The sequence below is a fragment of the Vanessa cardui genome, chromosome 1 (genome assembly GCF_905220365.1).
Source record: "Vanessa cardui chromosome 1, ilVanCard2.1, whole genome shotgun sequence".
NCBI classification, from domain to species: domain Eukaryota; kingdom Metazoa; phylum Arthropoda; class Insecta; order Lepidoptera; family Nymphalidae; genus Vanessa; species Vanessa cardui.
This window is the reverse complement of record NC_061123.1, coordinates 6,075,936-6,096,530: the sequence shown is the minus strand read 5'-3', so window position 1 is coordinate 6,096,530 and position 20,595 is coordinate 6,075,936. Positions and strand designations below refer to the sequence as shown.

The window sequence follows — 20,595 nt, the reverse complement described above, 5'->3', positions numbered from 1 at the left end:
GTATGTTCTTACTCAAAATATATATTAATATTTATTTAAATATCACTTTTGAATTAAACTACTATTTTATAATTAAAGATTAAAAAATAATTATTTTGCGTTTATTCAATTTTTTATATATAAACTTATGACCATTAAAACAATTTTAATAATCTATCACATACGATCAAACGACCGTCAAACAATTAAGATAGAAAAAATAACATGAACACTTAGTCTATTGATTACTTTTTAACGTATACGCACATTACTTTGTAATCTGTGACAGCTATAAAAGCTAAAACCACGTTAGAATCGTGTTTTATCTGTGGTCACGGATTATTTTTCTAATGGTCCATCATTCTGGAACTCTGTCGGGAAGTCGTCGGGAAAATGATATTAAAACTTGTTTTTATTCTAATCCAATATAAATTAAAAATAAAGTGTAAAAATGTATATTTACCTGTGCCCCTTTCTGTGTTGCGGTGCGGCGTTGGCTCCGCCCGCGCTCTGCTGTTTTTCGCCCTCTGTCATTTTCTTGGAGCACTGCGAGCCTCACCGCACGCCCATACCAGTCACCGTGATACTTATCCACCTGGGCAAATAGAATTCATGTTAATGAACTTTTATCAGTCATTACAAAGATAAAAGCTATCATATCAAATGAATCAAAAAAATGATTTCTTTTATCTGCTCGTCTCGACTTAGTACGGATATAAAAAGCATTTTATACCGTGTTATTGTCTAGCTTATGAGAGATTATCAAAACAGTTGTCTGCCGTGGTTTTGCATCGCACAATACGCCCTGTGTTTAAATTACAAAGTGAGGACATACAACCTTAGTGCCGCCCTAGGCCAATGTAAAAAATGTCGCCTCATTATCGAAATTTTGATAATTTGATATATCTATAAAAAATTAGGCACACAATTTTTTAAATATATAATATGAGTTGTAGCTCGTGACTTTGTTCGAGTTTTATTTATTATATTCGGTTTCGGTTGTCAAGTTAGGCTCGGGTTGAAAGCGAGTTCCTTGCCGTTTCTTCTCGCTAGAAGTTGCTTTCCGAAACGGTCGTAGTATTTAATTATTGTCGATACGAAAACGCTTCATTGTGAAGTTTATTTGAATAAAATTAATTGATGATGATGATTTGAATAAAAGAAGCCAATGCCCTTTCTCAGAGTTTAAGTTTGTTTCACACCAAATTTCATCAAATTCGGTTCACTGGGTTGGTTGTGTAAGAGTGACAGACAGACAGATGGACAGAATTAATTTCACATTTATAATATTAGTATAGATGACTCCTTCGTAGGAGACATTTTGTAATAATTCATATTTTGTACGATAAGAGAATAACGTTTGATAACGCAAAGATTATTATTTTCTACTCCTTCGAACTCTACCGCCCTAGTATCGAGTGTTCCTGGTACAAAACAAGCACTGCATAAATAAAACTTTTGAAAAGATACATTTATTTTTTATAATTAAACTAAAATCAGAAATAAATAGATATGTCGTTATTTTTTCTACATTAAACATTAAATCGGATAAGTCGTATGATGTGTGTGAAACACGAAAAAAAATAAACACGCAAAACTTACCCCCTCACAATCTTAGTTCATACAGATATCATTATTTGCTTTATTTCAAAAATAAAGTATAACTCTACAAAGTTAGAAAGTCGGATTCGATAGATTGAATTTGATTATCGACTGACTGAATCGACTTCATCGCACAATGAAACGCAAATTGGGCATATGTTTTCAGATTTATTAATAGACGTCCGTGGTTGTCGTCACGCTCGCAAGTCGCAATTCTTTTTAATCCGCTATCTATCTGTCCGTTTAAGCCACCCCATTACTACATTTAAAACATATATGTAATTTCTTTACATTAATGTTTATCGTAATTAAAATATATCGATGTCGCCTTTCTATACATAAGATATATATCTGATTGTAGTTTTATATCCAAAAAAAGGCTTTAAAATAGTTTTCGTGTACAAACATTTACTCAAAATAAAACCGAAAGTCTGTGAAATCAAAGGTGTTTTAATAGATTTTTCCAAAAGTTTCAAATATATCACACAAATAACTATTTCATGTAACCTACAGACTATGGAATCCTGCCGTCTCTAATTTATAGCTTCCCTTAGTTTATTTTAAAATAATACGTAAAAAATGGATTGATATTTCTTTTTTAAACACACATGTAGTTTTTTTGTGGTAAAATATTTTAGAAATAAATATTTTCATACCGGTCGTTTGCTTTGTATATTATACTGGTCACACCGGGGGTTCAAAGACTATAAATGACAAGATTCCCGTCGCCATAAGCGGTTGTAGCCCTCCAGTGAAGATCTAAATATATTTGTCGTATAGGCATAACATAACTTTACCGTATTGTTTTTTGTCTATTTAAGTATCGATTATAGAATATTCAATGTTATATATATATATAAGATATTTCTGTATTTTATATTTCATTTAAGTAAACAAGTGTTTTAGTGTAAAATTTATAATATAATAATAAATAAAACGTTGTTTAAATTCTTTACCGTTGAGACGTTTAATTATTGTAACGTAACCGTTGTTTACATAACAATCAGTAGGTAGTAGGAATCCACATCTATGCACACATTGGTACTATTTTAAAGTAATAACTATTTAGAATATCGGGTAATGTGCTCCCACTCACTTCTTAGTCGCACCTTAAAGGAATCAGATTTCGTAAAATCTGTTTTTTTTTGTATAAAGCAAAACATATTTGTTTTAGTCAGTTGTGACTGTAAAGTTTTTTTATATATAATCTAGGACACATTACAATCTTTATATGAGCTGAACTTAAGAGCGTTAAATATTTTAAAATATTGATTATTCTACAGTACACTGATATATGTCAAGGACTTGAAATTTTTATACCGACAAGTCACCTTTCTCCCTGTCTCATGAACAGCTCCAATAGGTCAAGAAGTCTGAACACTGAAATATAGGTTAAGTATATTTATTAAATTCTAAGAATGTGAGTTATTGTTTTTTTTAACACGTAATTAGAGCGTCGGTTGATCTCTTGCGAATAACGGAATCATAAAAAACAATAGCATTATATCTCACGGTTAACGTGAGAGTCACTTATATTTTTCATACTGTGGAGTAAACATACCGGTTCGCGTGAATTGTATACTGATGATCCTATTTATTATTATTATGACGATAGAGAAACAACATAAGCCATTAATGTTACCTTAGGCCACACTTTTTATTTCATTAAACATTACTTTAATTACTTAGGGGCTACTTTAAAAGCCGCTGGTACCGTAATCCTGGGTTCGTTTATTAAGAAATCTTCAGTAAAGTAATTACGAAGTTTACCGAACAAAAAAAACCCTACAATTCTTAGATTTTTTCCTCAATCCTTGAGAGAATGCACCTGAAAATGTGCACATTTTTGTGCAATACACGAAATAATATTCGGTATTCACATAAGAAAATAGATAAGTAAATGGTTTCTACGTGAGAAAGGTAATATGTAATGGGTATCGTTAATCACACTTTTTTTAAGCCATCGATGTAAAGTTTAGTGTGTCGTGTGATCAGGAAAAGTTGAAGACGCGATAACGGGATCGTAGAGCTGCTGTTAGTGGAATACCAAGTTGTGTCAGATGACGGTGACTCATACAGCGACAGCGAAACGTAACATATAAATAGAGATGATCTGATTACAGTGCAGATAAATAATATGTACATCTATTTATTTTTAATTAATTTAATTTAGGTCGACGAAATTGACCTGATGAAGCTTTAGACGGATGCGGCTAGTGATTCTTACATCGTAAATGCGACGCTTACCTTGGGGACATAGATATAACATATCTGATGCTTTTTATTAAATATCACTGGCTCACTCACCTTTCAAACTACAAAGTAGGTATACAATACTAGTTCAGCAATACTTTAGTGTTAAAATAATTCATTAATTTATTCATACTTGTTGACTTCCAGGCAGGATATATAATTACATATATAATTGTATTTGAGTAACATAATTTTGTATTTTAAATGTTGAAAAAGAGTACTTATAGTATTTCTTGCCGGTTCTTTTCGGTAGAATGTACATTGCAAACCGTTGGTAGCTTTACTTAAGACAGTTTTGTAAAATAGCTTGTAAAGCCTCTTTGAATGAAATAAAAAGTATTTTTTTTGTCTTATATTTTTTTTCACGGAAATCCGTTACCCAGCTGAAGCTAAACAAAGCCCCACCACCTGTATTAGTTAACAAAGTATACTAATTGGCTGAACTTGGCCAAATAACAATTTGACACAAAATTTTACCTGCACCGTTATGTAATAACTTTGCGGAACAGAGCGAATGCCAAAAATTTCAAATAGACGAAAATAGAGACGAGTAGCTTGCATCGTTGACGACGAATATGAAGACTGTTAGATTCTACGAGTAACTTATTAAAAGGAATCTCATATTTCGTATTGACGACACATGAAAAATGTGATTTAAAAAAAATGTCGTTTATTAAATAACTTTAGAGGCATGGACATTGAAAATTCAAATCGAAATACACGCGTGTCAACAAATCTCCTTTCGACGACCTTTTATCTACTAAGTAGTCAATATTAGGTGGTTTTATGTGAAAGCGGGTGTGTGTTCAAGGTTATTATTGTGGCTATATTACGTGTCACGGTCGATACAATAGCTCAAACCTCTGAGGCTTCGAGTTATATGAAGGTTACTTTGAGATTGGATATCTCCGTATTAAACGGATTTATGTATGTATGTAAAATAGTTCATAACAGTTAAAAGTACCAATATTTATATACTGGTACTTTTTTACACAACCTTATTTTAAAAATGTATACCTATAATATATAAATAAACATACGTACGTTTTGATTTCGTTATTTCAAAGTCTTTTTTTGCTGACGATTTAAAAAAAAATGAAAAGTGCTTGAAATTACTTCGCAGTTCTTTAATGAGAAAAAATATTGGTAATTTGATCGTCGACTCTCGCACAGGACGCTTGTTTTGAAGTATAACAATGATACTATTTATAGCAACACCACTTGCTCAGCTACTTAATCATTCTTGCTTCTTGGATTTTAGTTCGATAAGTCTTTTATGTAGCCACTTACATAAAATTAGAGTAGCATTTCATCAAATTTAATACATACTTTAAAAGTCCTTCAGAACAAACGACGGTTGAGAGACGGCAGCTGTTTCTCGTTGAATGCAATGCATAACACAAACATTCATAACTTTCCATATTGTTTAAACGTACCAATTTATTTAAACGATTGAATTACATTTTATAATTAATATAAATATTACTAAACCAATTCATGAACGCCTATCCTCTGTCCACGCTAAGATAATTTGTCTAAAACGTCGATAGAACTGGCTCGATGTGTTTAAGGCTACGTATGCAAGTCCTGTGGCAATGCAGACGGACGAACGAAACTTATCGACATCGAGACGGGAGACCGGTTTCGAGAGGAAAATGACTCATCCGGCGACCATCGCGCCGGCCAAATTATTCCTATACGGTACTGTTTTGATGTTTCGTTTTCCATACATAACATCTACTCAGTGCGAACAGGTTACAATATGTATGTTCAGACTAATCTGGAAAAAATACTGAACGTGTTAAGTTACTTGTATCGATTTCGTACGTTGTCAAAATTTATCTCTGATATATTTAGGCAATCCAATTATTCGTTTTTATTTAATGTCATAAAGACACATTATAATATAATAAATATCAAGGCAAGCTGGTTTAAGGCTTGTACTGTGTTAATATAGATTATCTTAAGACCCACGCCTTGTTTCATGTGTGAATAACCTAAAACGTTTACAAGAATTTTTTTTATTTTTGACAATAGTTACTGCTGTTTAACAAAATAGGTAAATTGAACTAAGCATCATTGATGCGTATTTTTATTTGGCGTTGAGGGTTTTGTTTAGTCCGCCTGTGGGGACAGGTTAGTACGCCACAATAGTTAGTATTGTTGTGTTCTATGGTTGTTGGTTAGTGGAATTGTTAAAAATTCTTACGGCATCATTTCATATGGACAGTAATGACACTTACTATCAAGCGGCCTATTTTCCCCGACTGGCTACGAATGTTATAAAAAAAACCAAGCAAAATGCTGTGACTTTGATTTTTTTTAGTATGTTTGTGCTAAACCCCGCCCAGCCACTACATCGACATAATAAGTCTAGTCTCAAAAAATATGTTGCATATAAACATACTACTTATTTATTACCTAAAGTATTGATATCCGAGTTTGAAAAAGAGGAACAAAACTTGCCTCCAAATATACGATTAAAATATGTGCACGTGTTCGTTTGTTTTATTTACGTATCACGCGTTAAGAAAAATTATTTTGCAACTTCCAAACAATCAATTAAAATATTAATTATTCGCTACAAGGCTTTAAGTTGTGCTGATATTACAGATTATGAAAGAGACACAATGGTACGGTAAAGAACTAATTATGGATGGATAACATTGCTTGTATATTTTATTAGACGGCTCTATTTGTAAGTGTAAATATATAAAGTCGTCAAAACCCATTAATTATATAGTGTATTTCAATCTCGTTTTACATGTACTCGTACCTAATTATGAGTGATGATATTCGTTCATTCATTCTCCAAATATGAAAGAAATCTCATCATGAAAATAATTTTAAGCTCCTTTACGATATAATGTTGTTATGTAAAGAATTTCCAGAATTAGTCCATTATTTTTCAAAGACGCATTGCGTCAGTGGGTTGGGGATTTTAATGAAAGTTGTGCTCGGTTTATATTGATTGAAACAAGTCCATTAATCTTTACTGAAGAATGGTTTTTGGTTCAGAAAAAGGAACTGACATTGAAAACAATTTTACAAACTAACTAATTATCTTCACGTATTTAGGTATCTGAGGTATATTTAACTAGCTGCCGGACCCGCATCTGTACGGGTGACATATCTTTTTTAACTTAATACAGACAAATAAATTCATCAAACTTGAAGTTCAGTAACAAGAACCTACAAAAGTAATATATCTATATAAATAAAAAAAAAAGTTAATCTTTCATTTTAGTCTCGATTTGTGATACTTAAACTCTATGAGTATAGATATCGTGTCGAATTAAAAATATCACCTTATAAAATCACAAACGATACAATGTTAAAAAAAGATAACATTTTATGAAAGACATCCATCATACTCCTTCTATAAAACCATGATTACTTCCCTAACGACGTTCTTTGCTTGTTTTATAATAAAACAAAGATCTATTTCGTGTCGCGTCCATACTACGCGTTCTTAATGTTTAATTGTAGATACGAACAGCCCGTTCGTGAAATGTGACTTGGGTATTGACGAATAAGGTCGATATACTATTACATGAGACAAAGAGTTTTCAAATGACGTACCAAGTGTTTAAGTATATAAACAATTATACATATTCAAATATACGGATACGCTATATTTACAATCATTAGTCTAGATCGATTCAGAAGATAGTGTGTTTACTAAAACTATATACAAAGTATTAATTGACTTGAAATTATCACCAAAGACTCTGTCTAGGGATCGGGTTGTAAGATATTAATTAAGGTTATATATGAACCTTATTTGTTACGAGTAACGAATGTTTCTATATGCCATTTATATAAATATTATAAATTAACATTTATAGTAGTAATAAAATTAAAAGACAATATAGGCAGTCAATGATGAGAGTTCACTACCATCAATAGACATTGGCGTTGTGGTAAATAATAACCAATCCTGATATCGCCAATGCGCCAACAAGTTGGGAACAAAGTATGTATGCACCTTGTGTTTGTAGTCACACTAGCGCACTCATCCTTCAATCCGGAACACAACAAAACTACGTATTGATGTTTGCCGGAAAGAATATCTGATGAGTGAGTGGTAGCTACTCAGTCGGGCCTGCGCAAATCCCTACCATCAAGGAATAGTTGCATTCGTAGCCATTTTTGTACTATAATGAGGACACCTTTTTTGTAATTATAAAGAAAAAGTATTACAGTAAAAAATATATTATGTTATAAAGACTGAGTATAATATATCATGTCTTGAAATTATTAGACCATCAAGTAGCGCATTTGCTACACTTATGTTTTATGTGTGTTTAAAAAAAATGTATCGATATTTATTTTCCTCAAAAGGCATGCGTCAATGAGAAATATTTCCTTCGGTAAATATTATTTCATTCATCATGGAAGACCACAGATTAATTGGAAAACAATGCGTAACACAACATAACAATGATCGAAATAATATAATAATGTTAAAATGTACTGTCGTGTGTTGGTAAATATGCTGTTGTAATATTTCAACGAATTTGTAACTTAGTTAAGTCGTCAAAACAACAATCAAATACTTGGGATATACGTACCAATAAAAATAGTAAATATGTATGTTTAAAGTAAAGTAACGGCCTGTAAATTTCGCACTGCTGGGCTAAGGCCTCCTTTCCCATTAAGGTGAGGGTTTGGAACATATTCCAGCTCGCTGCTCCAATGCAAAATATTTATATTTAAGTAAATGTTTCATGTATTTGGTCAGAAGTGCGATTCTGGAAGAATTGATTTCGACGACTTAAAAGTTATTCGAGATTTTGCCACGTGTTTACCATTAATTGTATAAATAGTATAATCAATGTCGCATATAACATTTTGACATTTTCCGCTCGTGTTCGGCGGTGGATTTCGAGTATCTTTTTGCAGAATACTTCAGCTGTACGCGTAGAGGTGAGATTATATATAATAATAATAATAAAAAGTACCTTCAACACGTGTGTATCATTCCAGACGTATCAAGATCTGAAACAAGTAAATCAAGTTAAACAAAACCTCACTAAAACAAGTTTTTATTAATCCCAGCACAAAAATATTTTTTAATTGTAGAACACTAAATTGTATTGTCACCAGCGCCGATAGTGTTGGCAATTTTCAGCTCAATCAGTTAGCTGTTGTTGGTCAGTTAAACTGGCTTTCAAATTGAATTGCAAGACTTTTTACACGAAGTTAAATAATTGCTTGTAAAAATATAAGAGTTGAAGGTTTCAAAAAGATAATGCGTGTGAAAAAAATGGCTATATTTTCATCATTCGTCGAACTGCATTTCCGTAAAAAAGTCAATTTGTTTAATAATAAAATATAAATGTTTACGGAACAAAACTTTAAAATGGATTATATACCCTTAAGGACACGCTTAACAAATTAAATTTATCAATTTCCTCGGTATCGTATAAAGAGAACTTTGTCTTTAGTCTGTCTCGGGAAAATGTATTTTAGGAAACTAGCATTGTTTGTGGTCGAAATTCACTTATAAAAAATATTCCTATCCTTTTATTAAGGCTATAAAAACCAACTATTATTTCTCAGGATATTCCATGACTTCTTAATAAATACATAGATTCTTCTTTGCGATTCGATTCAGCTGTAGCGAATACATACGTAGTTAGTATCTATGTCAACAATATTTTGATATTTAATATTTTAACGTTCATAGTCAACCGGAAGTAGCGGCATTGAAGCAAATTGTTCCAGCATTGTATACATTTGTTTAACGATATCCAATATCACGAGCATATTTCAATTGCTCTGAACGGGAGAACCCTACAGTGCCTCTTCAGTTATCAACGTGAATAAATATTACTGAAGTAGGGTAAACAATGACGAAAAACTATTTTGGAGTGATAAGGACTATGCATAGCGTGGCCATTAAAGATAATTTTAGGTTGGATTTACATCTTAAAAATAAAGTTACAACAACATGAATACTCATGAATGTAATGTTAAAAACGTTATAAAATGTGAGACTATTCTGAAAGTAAGTTCGCGTGATAACTTGATATCGAATTGTTCGTTTTAAATTGCACAAATGACTTAGCCATATAATGATTATTTTTTAAAGTACGATCGATTGGAAGGATTATAACTAATGCATGGCGCTGTCTGAGTCTTGCTTTTTTACAAAACTGGTATTTCGTTAAGGTTTGATTAAATAACAGATTTCACATTTGCATATTTAAAATACAAATATACTTTAATCTTATCCAGTTAAACCTGAAAATATCAATATTAATAATATTACCATATCTTGGAAAATAAATATATATTTTATATGTTGTAACTCACTGCACACATAGTTGTATATATAGTCGCAAAATAGTAATAAAACAAAAAAATGCCTTTCACAAGTGTAACATAAGAAACGATAAAACCAAGCTCGACCTTGGAAATTTTCAATAAATAAGAAATAGGTAAAAGTGAATACGATTAGTATAGGTATCCATTATGCTTAGAAACTTTGAGTCACATTTAATTAGTATGCGATGGTTGTCTCTTGGGCCTGACATTCACCTTCTATACTTGTTGCATGCACGCATTGTTTTGCATAGTTTTATTTTTAACTGGAACTAGACATGTCAGTTTTTTATAAAATGTAAGCCCTACTTCAATTAATTAAAATTTGATGCCTCTATAAAATGTTTTCTTTAATAACCTTTTCATAGTAAAAGTAATAAGAAACAAAATTACATAGACAAAACTTGTATTAAAAATCCTTTTTTATCGTTTAGTTTGGTAAATGGCCCGTGTGCTTTGTAATAAATTTTTTTTAAGTTTTTTTATTGCTATTTATTGCGATACTCCTTCATTTATGAACCACTTCAGATAATCCCTTTTTTGTTTAAGAGGGTATACTTCCACTTACGACCCATTTAAATTCCAAGAAAAAAATTGCCATTTTTTTTGTTCAGATTTTATATTATCTCGTAAACAATAATCGGATCCGTCTAGCAGGCCATCTATTGTACGTTGAAGGAACTATATGAGAACCCTTCTCACAAGTGCGAACAACATCTGTATAAAGTTTCAATGAAATCGGAAGAACGACGCTTTAACACAAAGAATAAGAACCAACCCGGGCATTCATTTTTATATGTATATACATATATGTATGTATAACACTATATTCTTGCTATTTATTATATATGACATTAGAAATATCTATAATCTATAATCACGATTCATGTTTCAAATATTTTTATTGAGATACATTTGCCAGAGAAGTGAGTCATTGTTACTACGCCATAACTTTCTCCCCATAGGAAATCCCCGTGATTTCACCATTCAAATAGCATCCATTTAAGCTTCTAAATTACGTAACGTTGTTAATCCATTTAATTATAACGTTATGTACTAGATTAAATGAAAAAGCAGAACGACTTTTACCTGTCAACTAATTTTGGGATACGAGTAATTAAATTGGCTCCACAATTAGTTCTGCATCCGTTCGTTCTTGTTTGAATCATTTGTATGAGGTTCGTAGAATCACAACTAGCGCATGATATCGATACATTATATAGAACGTGTGAATATTGATATAGATTTTTACATATGAGTGTTAAACTTATACATAATAGTTGCGAAGTGCAATGCAATATATCTATATGTTGTGTGTGTGGAGCCTAGACAAGCTGTCGAGGTGAGCGACCGTCCGCGGGTCATCGTCGCGTACCCGCACTGATTCATCTTGCATTTGCAACACTTACCTACGATTATTGTTACGGATTCCAATGCTTCATTTGGGTACAATTTAATTAAAAAAAAAGTATATTAAAGCTGAGTAAATCGCTACGTTGCAAGTAACAATTGCCATTTCCTCTTATTAATGTGAATTTTCAAAAATCCTTTAGTAGCGGATACTTACGTTAGAAAATAAAACTCTTTGCAGCTGTTTTCGCCACGAAGATATATCATCTAACTTTAGTCAGCCAGAAAAAACATTTTAAATTATAGATATATATATTAAAAATGCATTTCGAAAATACGCGATTATTTTTATTTGATTTCATTTCGTCAATTTTAATATTACGAAACGAAGACAACAACATTGATTTGAATTTTAGAAATTTCTATCAGTATAATATATGCTAAGTGACAGTCTAAATATAATTCTTAATTCAAAACAAACCAAAGTTCAATAAAAAAAATATTGGCGACCAATCTGTTACCGATTCATATTTTAAGCAAATGATAGAATTGTTCTAATTATATCAGTAGAGATTTATTTTGGCAATTGCATTTATTATCTGTCGTACATTGTCAGAGGTGCTTTCCAACTTTAATTAAGTCGATAGCGGGGATGGACTAATCTCACATAAAGTGGATATACGTTTAGATTTCAATTATGATATGTCGACCGATTTGTCTCCATTGGTACGCTATTCGTGAGGTTATTTGAAAACAAATGGATTAGGGTTAGCATTATTCAAGATCGTATGTTTAGTCTATACTATATAGACAGATGACACGTGTTTTGTTGAGAGGCTTCCCATTATATTATATAGAACATATTTTATTAGATTATATTATAATAATGGAATGAGCGGAATTCTGTCGCTTGCATAGAATGAGTCAACACGAACCGGTCATAATGTCTGCAGTTAGATTTTATGTGATTTTTTTAAAAGGATTCATTCTCGTAAGTTCTTGCCTTTGTCCTTTTGGTTACTGACATTATCCGCGTGGGGTATACGGATTCACGGAGTCGATCTCGATCAATTACACTTGTGTGCCATACTCTTGTATTACCATATACAAACACACACACATAAATTGCATCATTTCTTGCAATCTGGTCTCACGGAACATGTCTCGAAATTCGTTACAGTGTTGGTTCTTAGTATTAAAGCATACGATAATAATAGTTCATTACTCTCTTAAGAAATCTATTACACTGTTATATATTCTGCGTTAAGGACAATTGGGACGCGTCGTGGCCTATTCCGATGCAAATTCGGGCCACCATCTGCGCAATACGATATGAGGTCATCGGCTTGTGCACTGAACTGATAGCTGTCTCCAATTGACCTCTATTAGTCACGAAATACATATCTATACGTGGCACGTTGCATCATAGAAAACATTTAAAAAACATATATTATTACACAAATGATATATAAAACGTGTTCAACGTTAGATATAGTTTTGTCTACTACCGAGAAATTGTAAGTTATCTACGGACGAAACGTTATAACAGCCATAAACAGTTTTTGTTATGGTAAGCAGTTACGTAGTAGAAGTCGTATTGTTATTTTTAAGTGATAACTGCGTATTCCTATTGACGTTTTCAATATTTCTTTGTTTGCTCTTACTCATTCTTAAATGCTTTGTCAGTGATATTGTAATATGCACCTTACATGCTGGTGTTTACAATCGTATTTCAAACGATCGACGACACACTATTGTTCATTATAGAAAGTGCAGTGTGACCTCAGATCACGACTAGAATTATTATTATGCTTGTAATTTCAAAGGACCTTTTCCTTTAAAGCACTTGAGATCTGAGATCTTTATTTAAATTGGTTGTGTGATTTTTTTTTTGTATTAAATAACAAAATATATATATCATTTGTTTAAAAACACTTATTAAACACGTCGCCAATATGATAAATGCCAGTAAAGTAGACCTATCCATATTAGTATGATTGCGACCGGTTTTTTATTACGGAAATCGATATGTATAGCATTTTAGGAGTAATTTATCGAAGACTATGTTTGCGTAAGGCGTTATTATTATATAATGTATATTCAAACATGACGTAAAAAAATAATAAAAGCTCCCCACTAAAGTAAATGATAGTAACAAAATTGATAAACGTAAGGGTGAGATTAAGGTGGGAGCTATTACATCGGTTGGGGTGCGCCTTCGGGTGGGGAGCACACCTTAATAAAACGCCAACAGCCTTGCAAGGTCGCATGTGGCCTCATTCTAATTATGGTGTTCAAAAATTTCTTTCTTTTTTAATGAAATCGGTAGGCGATCGGGCAAATGGGTCACATGATCACATGGTCACCACCGCCCATTCATTTACGCCGTATGAAAATGAAAAAAATTCATACAACTCTGATGCGCCACCAATCTTGCGAACTAAGTTATTGCAATTCTCGTGCTTGTAGTTATGCTGGCTCACTCACTCTCGAAACGGTAACAAAAATACATAGTATTACTGCTTGGTGGTAGAATATATGATGAGTGGATGGTAACCACCCAGACGTATTTGCACAAAGTCCTACTACTAAATAAAACTCAATACTATATACTTACATGGCTATTATATGTATTTCATGCTAAATATTTAATTATATCTAATGTCATATTTAAGCATGAATTAAAATTAGTACTCATTAAAAATATAATATCAGACTTATTGATGGTCAAAATATTATCAGAGACTAGAGAAAAGGAAATAAATATGTAACGAGGTATGACATCTACGAGAAACTATTTACAGGAAATATAACTCGTAACATTGTAGTTTTACAAAAAACTTATAATTATTATCTCTTATTAATTTTAACCTGCCTACCTGCCTCTTATGGAAAGACCATCAAAAAGTTCTTGGTAATGCTAAGTACACAAAGACTAAGGTTTGATATAAAGACGTATATACCTCAGTATGTTATTCATTTTAGGGTCAGAAGTCACAAGAGAGTAATTTTAAATCTTTGTAAGCATTTCAAATGTTTATACTAAATGTAGGTTTTTATCCTACTAACCCATAACACCCTTTCATCCTTTATTAAAACTTAATAAAGGATTAAATACGTGTACATGATTTTCATGATATTCATAGCAAGAGTTTTAGAAAAATCCTAAACCTCTTTGCTTAACTAGTGATAAGTGATTTTATGTTCTTTCATCATGTTGTTCTTGTCTATTTTTTTTAATTCACAAAAGTAACGTTAATGTATTGACGTAACGCGTAGTGTTGTCAAAAATTTCTTTCCAAATTTAACTTGAAAATTTGTAAATTTTCCGATCTTGTTTCGAATATCTATAAGTACAATAATAAATAGGCATTTAGGTATAATATCGGACGTCATAGTATGATTATAACTCTCCCTTTGTAGATAATAATTTAAGCTATTGCTACCATGTTGCTTCAATGCGGATTGCTTTTATATATTATTGAATACGTGCACATATAGTCGATTTTTATTAAACACTTGAGCTATTGACACAAGTTAAGGATATGATATTCAGTGATACACTCTTTCTAACCACTACGCCATCTGTTTAAAACGCACAATAAAGCGTTAAAAATTCCATACATTTAAAAAACATATGTTATAAATTTAATTAATGAAATATGTTCTCTACAAACTTATTTAATCACAGGGCCATTTCAGTTCAAAATGTATACAAAGCGTTTAGAAATTCAAACATATGTTTTCAAAATAATTATTTCAAATTAAACTAACGAAATATGTCGTGTGAAATGTTGAACATTATCGAACAAAGGCGACAAAACAGTCTGACAGCACACTGGTGGTCTGTCCTTGTCCATTCATTGTTACTTGGAATATAAATGCTGAACGGCGACTACTTCCCCACCAAGGTACAGAGACTATAACAATTCTATCTTGGTTGAATAATACAAGTTCTATTGACATAAAAATGTTTGGTATCACTTTCAGAATGTATTCTAGTTTTATTTTTATTTTATGGTAGTAAGGCCTCTGTGCAAGCCTGTTTGGGTAGGTTTTACACAACATTTTGCTACCAAGACGCAAGGTTTACACAGTGAGTGAGCCAGTGTACAGGCATGAGGTATATCTCAGTTATCAAGGTCGTTGACGCGGTGGCGATGTAAGGCATGGTAAGTATTACTTATAGCACCGACGGGTGGTGGTGACAGGCTATTCAGGTGACCCATTTTAAATAATCAATAGTTTCTGAAGTGACGTTATAGAATTTATTTTGTTTATTTTTTAATTTCTGTCTTATGGGACGTGGTGACCACTTACCAGCAACTAATAAAATGGTATATTTGCCCGGCCGCCTACCGATGCCATAAAATATTTGATTTTACCTAGGGGATTACTTCTACAGTTCCTAATTTAATAAAAAAATGGAAGCACCTCGTCTGACATATGAAAATTGCGGTAATAACCATTTACCTGAATAAAGTGCAATTTTATTAAGGGTGTAGGTATGGAAAACAAACTAGCATTTTCATAAGTTTAGAAAAACATCAAATATAATTGGCGGTCAATATCGAAATTTTCATGGCCAAAATTAATATACATATTTATATATTTTTAAAAGTAATTTACAATTCTTTCTCAAAAGTAAACGCAATATACTTTAAGCGTACGCTTGCTCTGTTTAGAATCCTAAAATAATAATATAAAGATCTAAAAATCGTTTGTTTGTATGTAGCCGGTAAACTCCAGAACTGATGGACCATTCCTAAAATAGTATTCACATGAAGACAACTAAAACAACATTAGTCCTGAACACTATATGATATAGATTATATGTGTGATTCCATTTTATTTATTAATAAATAGCCCATAAGACGTGATTTTGTAAAGCACATGTACGTAACAAGCCGTATTTATATTTAACTGCAATTGAAACCATTAAATCAAGTAAATGTCGTTCATTTACAGAGATTAGTATAAGCAGCGGCATCCGTATTAGTGTTGTAGACATATACTTCGCACGTGCGTTATACATATAATATACATTATCGGTTGATACATGGATTACTGTTTTTATCTTTGTTGCTCATAGTGGGTTGAAAAAGGCTTTTATCTAATATAGATAAAAGCCTTTTTCATACCACTATATTATAAATGTGAAAAACTCTACCTGTCTGTAGGTTTTTTACGACCAAACCGCTGAACCAAATTTGATGAAATTTGGCGTGAAGTAACTCAACTTAAACTAAAAAGAAAGGACATAGGCTAAAACATGGCAATCTAAAAACGAGAGCGAACCCGCGGGTGACTACTAATACTCTTATTAGTCATTATCTTTAGAATCAGTGAGCCAGTGTAATTAAACGACACTTGGAGTAATTACCGGGTCATAACTAGTTGGGTCTCAAGGTTAACGCATTAACAGTATAAGAAATTGTGTATACAAGTGTATGGTAAAATATAAGCTCAGTTACTACTACATGGACCATGTGAAGACTTTTACAGAGGATTTTTAAAAATAATAATAAAAAAAATCAAAAGGAAATACGTACTGTAATACTACGTTACGATCTAGTACGGTTACCTACATAATCCATCGTTACTGAAGTTACATGTACATGTTAATTGTTGAAATTGTTACGTTTTCCAATCAGTGTGTTTCGTATTATAACATATGAAATGATTTATGCAGCAGTTGATTCACTGCCGATATTTCCGGCGTTGTTATCGTATCATCATATTTGTAGAAAACAGACAATCGATTAAATTAATTTTATTCGGCAGAACCCGTCGATGATTTTGAATTGTAAATGAATTTTTAATTATATTGTGATTATTTTCGCGTAGACGGTTTTTGTTATAATATGTATGTTGTTCTATTTTGACATATTTTAATACTTTGATATAAGGATAAATCTACGAGTAACATAATGTGCTCAGTATTTATACTTAATTGAGTCAGGAAAACTGTAACTAATTATATTTATTTTATTTATTCCATTTTTTTTATTTATTCCATCACACTTTTAAAGAACTCTACATATTTTTTGATGTGCTTACACGATAAGACCCAAAAAGAATGTTACATAGCTACATATACACATTTATTCTACATTTTTCGAACCATAATTCGCACGGATGTAATAAGATTTTATTCACTCTCCGATCGCCACATATGAAGTCTAATCAAAACCATCCAGGGACACAAAATTACACATTTATTCAAATCAAAATCTGCCCTACCTTTTAAGAAGAGTTCGGTACATATAACGCCAAGAACATTTATTTATGTTATGATATGTACTTACTTCCTAACTGGTTTATAGCTGTTATATTATAATTACATAATAACCAAGAACAGTTGATTATGTATAATATTTGAATGAAATTATGAGATGGTAATGAAATGCACGCAGTGTTGTGTTGAGACTTTGAACAGCACGGAAGGCAGATTTCGCCGCAGCGTGGCACGGTCGGTCGAGCCGCAGCCGCAACACTCTTGCGCAAGCGCTTGCGTCAGGACTCAGGGCCGAGACATAACTTGAGTAAACCAAATCAAACGTTCGATTTTTAAATAGGATCAACATTCGAACGTCTTCATTGTTTCTTCGATCTCATTGATAACTTGCGTGTTATAGCTGTATTTAGCACAATGCTCGCAGTGTTCCGCAATGCGCGTATTCAACGGATGTTCAATGCTAACGCTAAGTTAAAATCATTGTTTCGTCTTTGCAATAACAAGTTCAATTATAATTGATTGCGGAAATGATTCTATTTTTTCCTTTATAATTGTCAATTACTTCAATGATAAGTTTCATAGATAACCGAGTTGAGAGACAATATCGTGTCATTGACATTATCTGAGCCTAAACGATATGCCGCATTAAGTATGACGAGGCTACTCTGGTTTTATCAAATGTATAATAACTCTTCCTCTTTAAATATCACGTATCTAACCCGATTTAAGTATTCCATGCTGATAAATAACAAACAATTGTTAACAAAAACAAGATGGAATGATTGAGTTCGCAAATATATGTATACATTAAGTATATGGAATATTTCTCTAGATGTGAAAGCGTTCAAACAATGATTTATTACTTATAATACATAATGTGTTTTAATGAAAAACTTTCGTCGAGGGAACCTTTGTGATAAATATAACAACAAACAAATTAAATCATTCAATCATCATTTATAAAATTAAATCAAAACACTCTCCATTGTAAAAGAGATAAGTTGCATTCAACAAAATGCATAAGAGACGGTATATTTAAAATGGTACTTCAACACTACTTCAATGATGTCATATGTAATTATTTGCTTTAGAAATAGATTAAATAGGCGGGGTTTAATTTGTTACACTAAGTTAGTAGGTAAACAAATATCAGTGTTTCTATTTATAATAATTTATTGTTTCATATCTTTTAAATTTCGAATTAGTTGATTAATTTTTATTATTTTTAGTGCTAACGACGTAAATTAAATATAATAATGACGTAAATTACTGTATTTATTAAAATCGATGTAAACGAATTACACTTATACATTGGTAGCCAAAGTAAAACTACCCGCAGATCGGAACAGAAAATACCTATGAGAAGAAATGCGAAATAAAATTAGCACGTTATAAACATTTATTATTGTTCGGTAATTTATTTACAACTTGCAATACAACACAAAAAAAATACGTTTTAATAATTCCGATTAATTCCAAAGATTTAAAAACTAAGTGAGTAATTTAATTCTCTTTACATTCATAGTAACACATCTAAGCGTATTAATATTGTTTATTGTAGTATGAACTCGTTTGTAAATTACAAAGCAAGAGGTCGTCAGCTACGTGGTCTACAGTACACAATAAACAACGTGATGATAAGTGTTAAGTGAATAATTGAATTAATAAGAATTAGGTCCGACAACTGGGTCAAGATTATTACTGCGTTTATAATAACAAAGACGCATCGTAAATCATGTCTCACCGTTATTCAAATTTCTGATACATCAGTTATATATTTATTACAAGCAACCCGCCCCGGCTTCGCACGTGTAATATTTATCCATAACTAGCTGAGTTAAATTTAAACAAAAAAACTTTTTGTTGTATCCTAAGTTACTCTTTATTACATCAGCGGACAAAGAAAAAATTGTAATAAATGTTATTTTTTTATCTGTACCGTATGCATTTAGTAAAAACCGCTTATTTTAATATTACAAACAGACACTCCAATTTTTTTATATGTATACATAGAAAATTATCTGATATAAATATAATTTCAACCCTATATCACTCAGTAACAATTCCAGTCATATTTTTTAAAAATTGGATCATTAGTTCCGGCGATTGCCCGTTTCATACAAACAAAGAAATGTTATCTCTATCCTATTAGTATTGACTAGGTCCTCCACGTGATTTCATTCGCGTTAAACGTTGCAGCACTCATTATTGGCCCGCAATAATGTTGGTCGTAGCACATTATGTTGTCTATAAACCTCCTCAATCAATGGTCTATCTAATCCAAATAGATTTCGTTAAAGCACATTGGAAATGGATGTTTGCGTGTTCATGCAAACATACTCTTGCGCATTATTTATTAGTAGATATGGATGACATCAACATAGTATACTAATTGCATAGATTATGCAATTTTGTTGTTTACGTCAAGCTTACTATTTTATAATATTTATTATTCGTAACGATTAGTATATTATTTTATTAAATAAAAAATAAATACTTAAAACAATCGTTATCATTTAACGTAATATATTCCCAGTTATAAATTTAGGGTAGGTATGTAGTATCTATTTATCATGAAATATTTTGATAAAATGAAATAGTATTTCAAACAAAACCCATTCAGTGTGATGGGTCACCCATAACGTCAACACATTATTTTATATACTGTTATAAAATACCGCATAATGTATGTGGCGGGAAAATGGTAACTACTGAATTTCCTTATTTGTGATATTAAATTAAAATTAAACATAGGAGCCTGTTTGAATATAGTGTATTCCGTTTTATCATTTAAGCCAATTGGGTGTCTCTTTGGCGGTACCTAATTCGCTCTCACTACCTGC

At 31.7% G+C, this 20,595-nt stretch overlaps 1 protein-coding gene across 2 annotated transcripts in view; it reads right to left on the bottom strand.

Annotated features, from left to right (window-relative positions):
• Positions 1-20,595, bottom strand: part of LOC124532154 (solute carrier organic anion transporter family member 5A1) — a 44,803-nt gene that overhangs the window by 20,927 nt on the left and 3,281 nt on the right. The window contains exons 2-3 of one of the 2 annotated variants that reach the window (XM_047106880.1): positions 8,799-8,835; positions 443-574 (exon numbers count right to left, since the gene is read on the bottom strand). In XM_047106880.1, the coding sequence (XP_046962836.1) occupies positions 443-513 (71 nt within the window). In that variant the 5' untranslated portion in view covers positions 514-574; positions 8,799-8,835. The remainder of the gene's footprint in view (positions 1-442; positions 575-8,798; positions 8,836-20,595) is intronic. The other variant, XM_047106888.1, reaches the window with a different exon arrangement.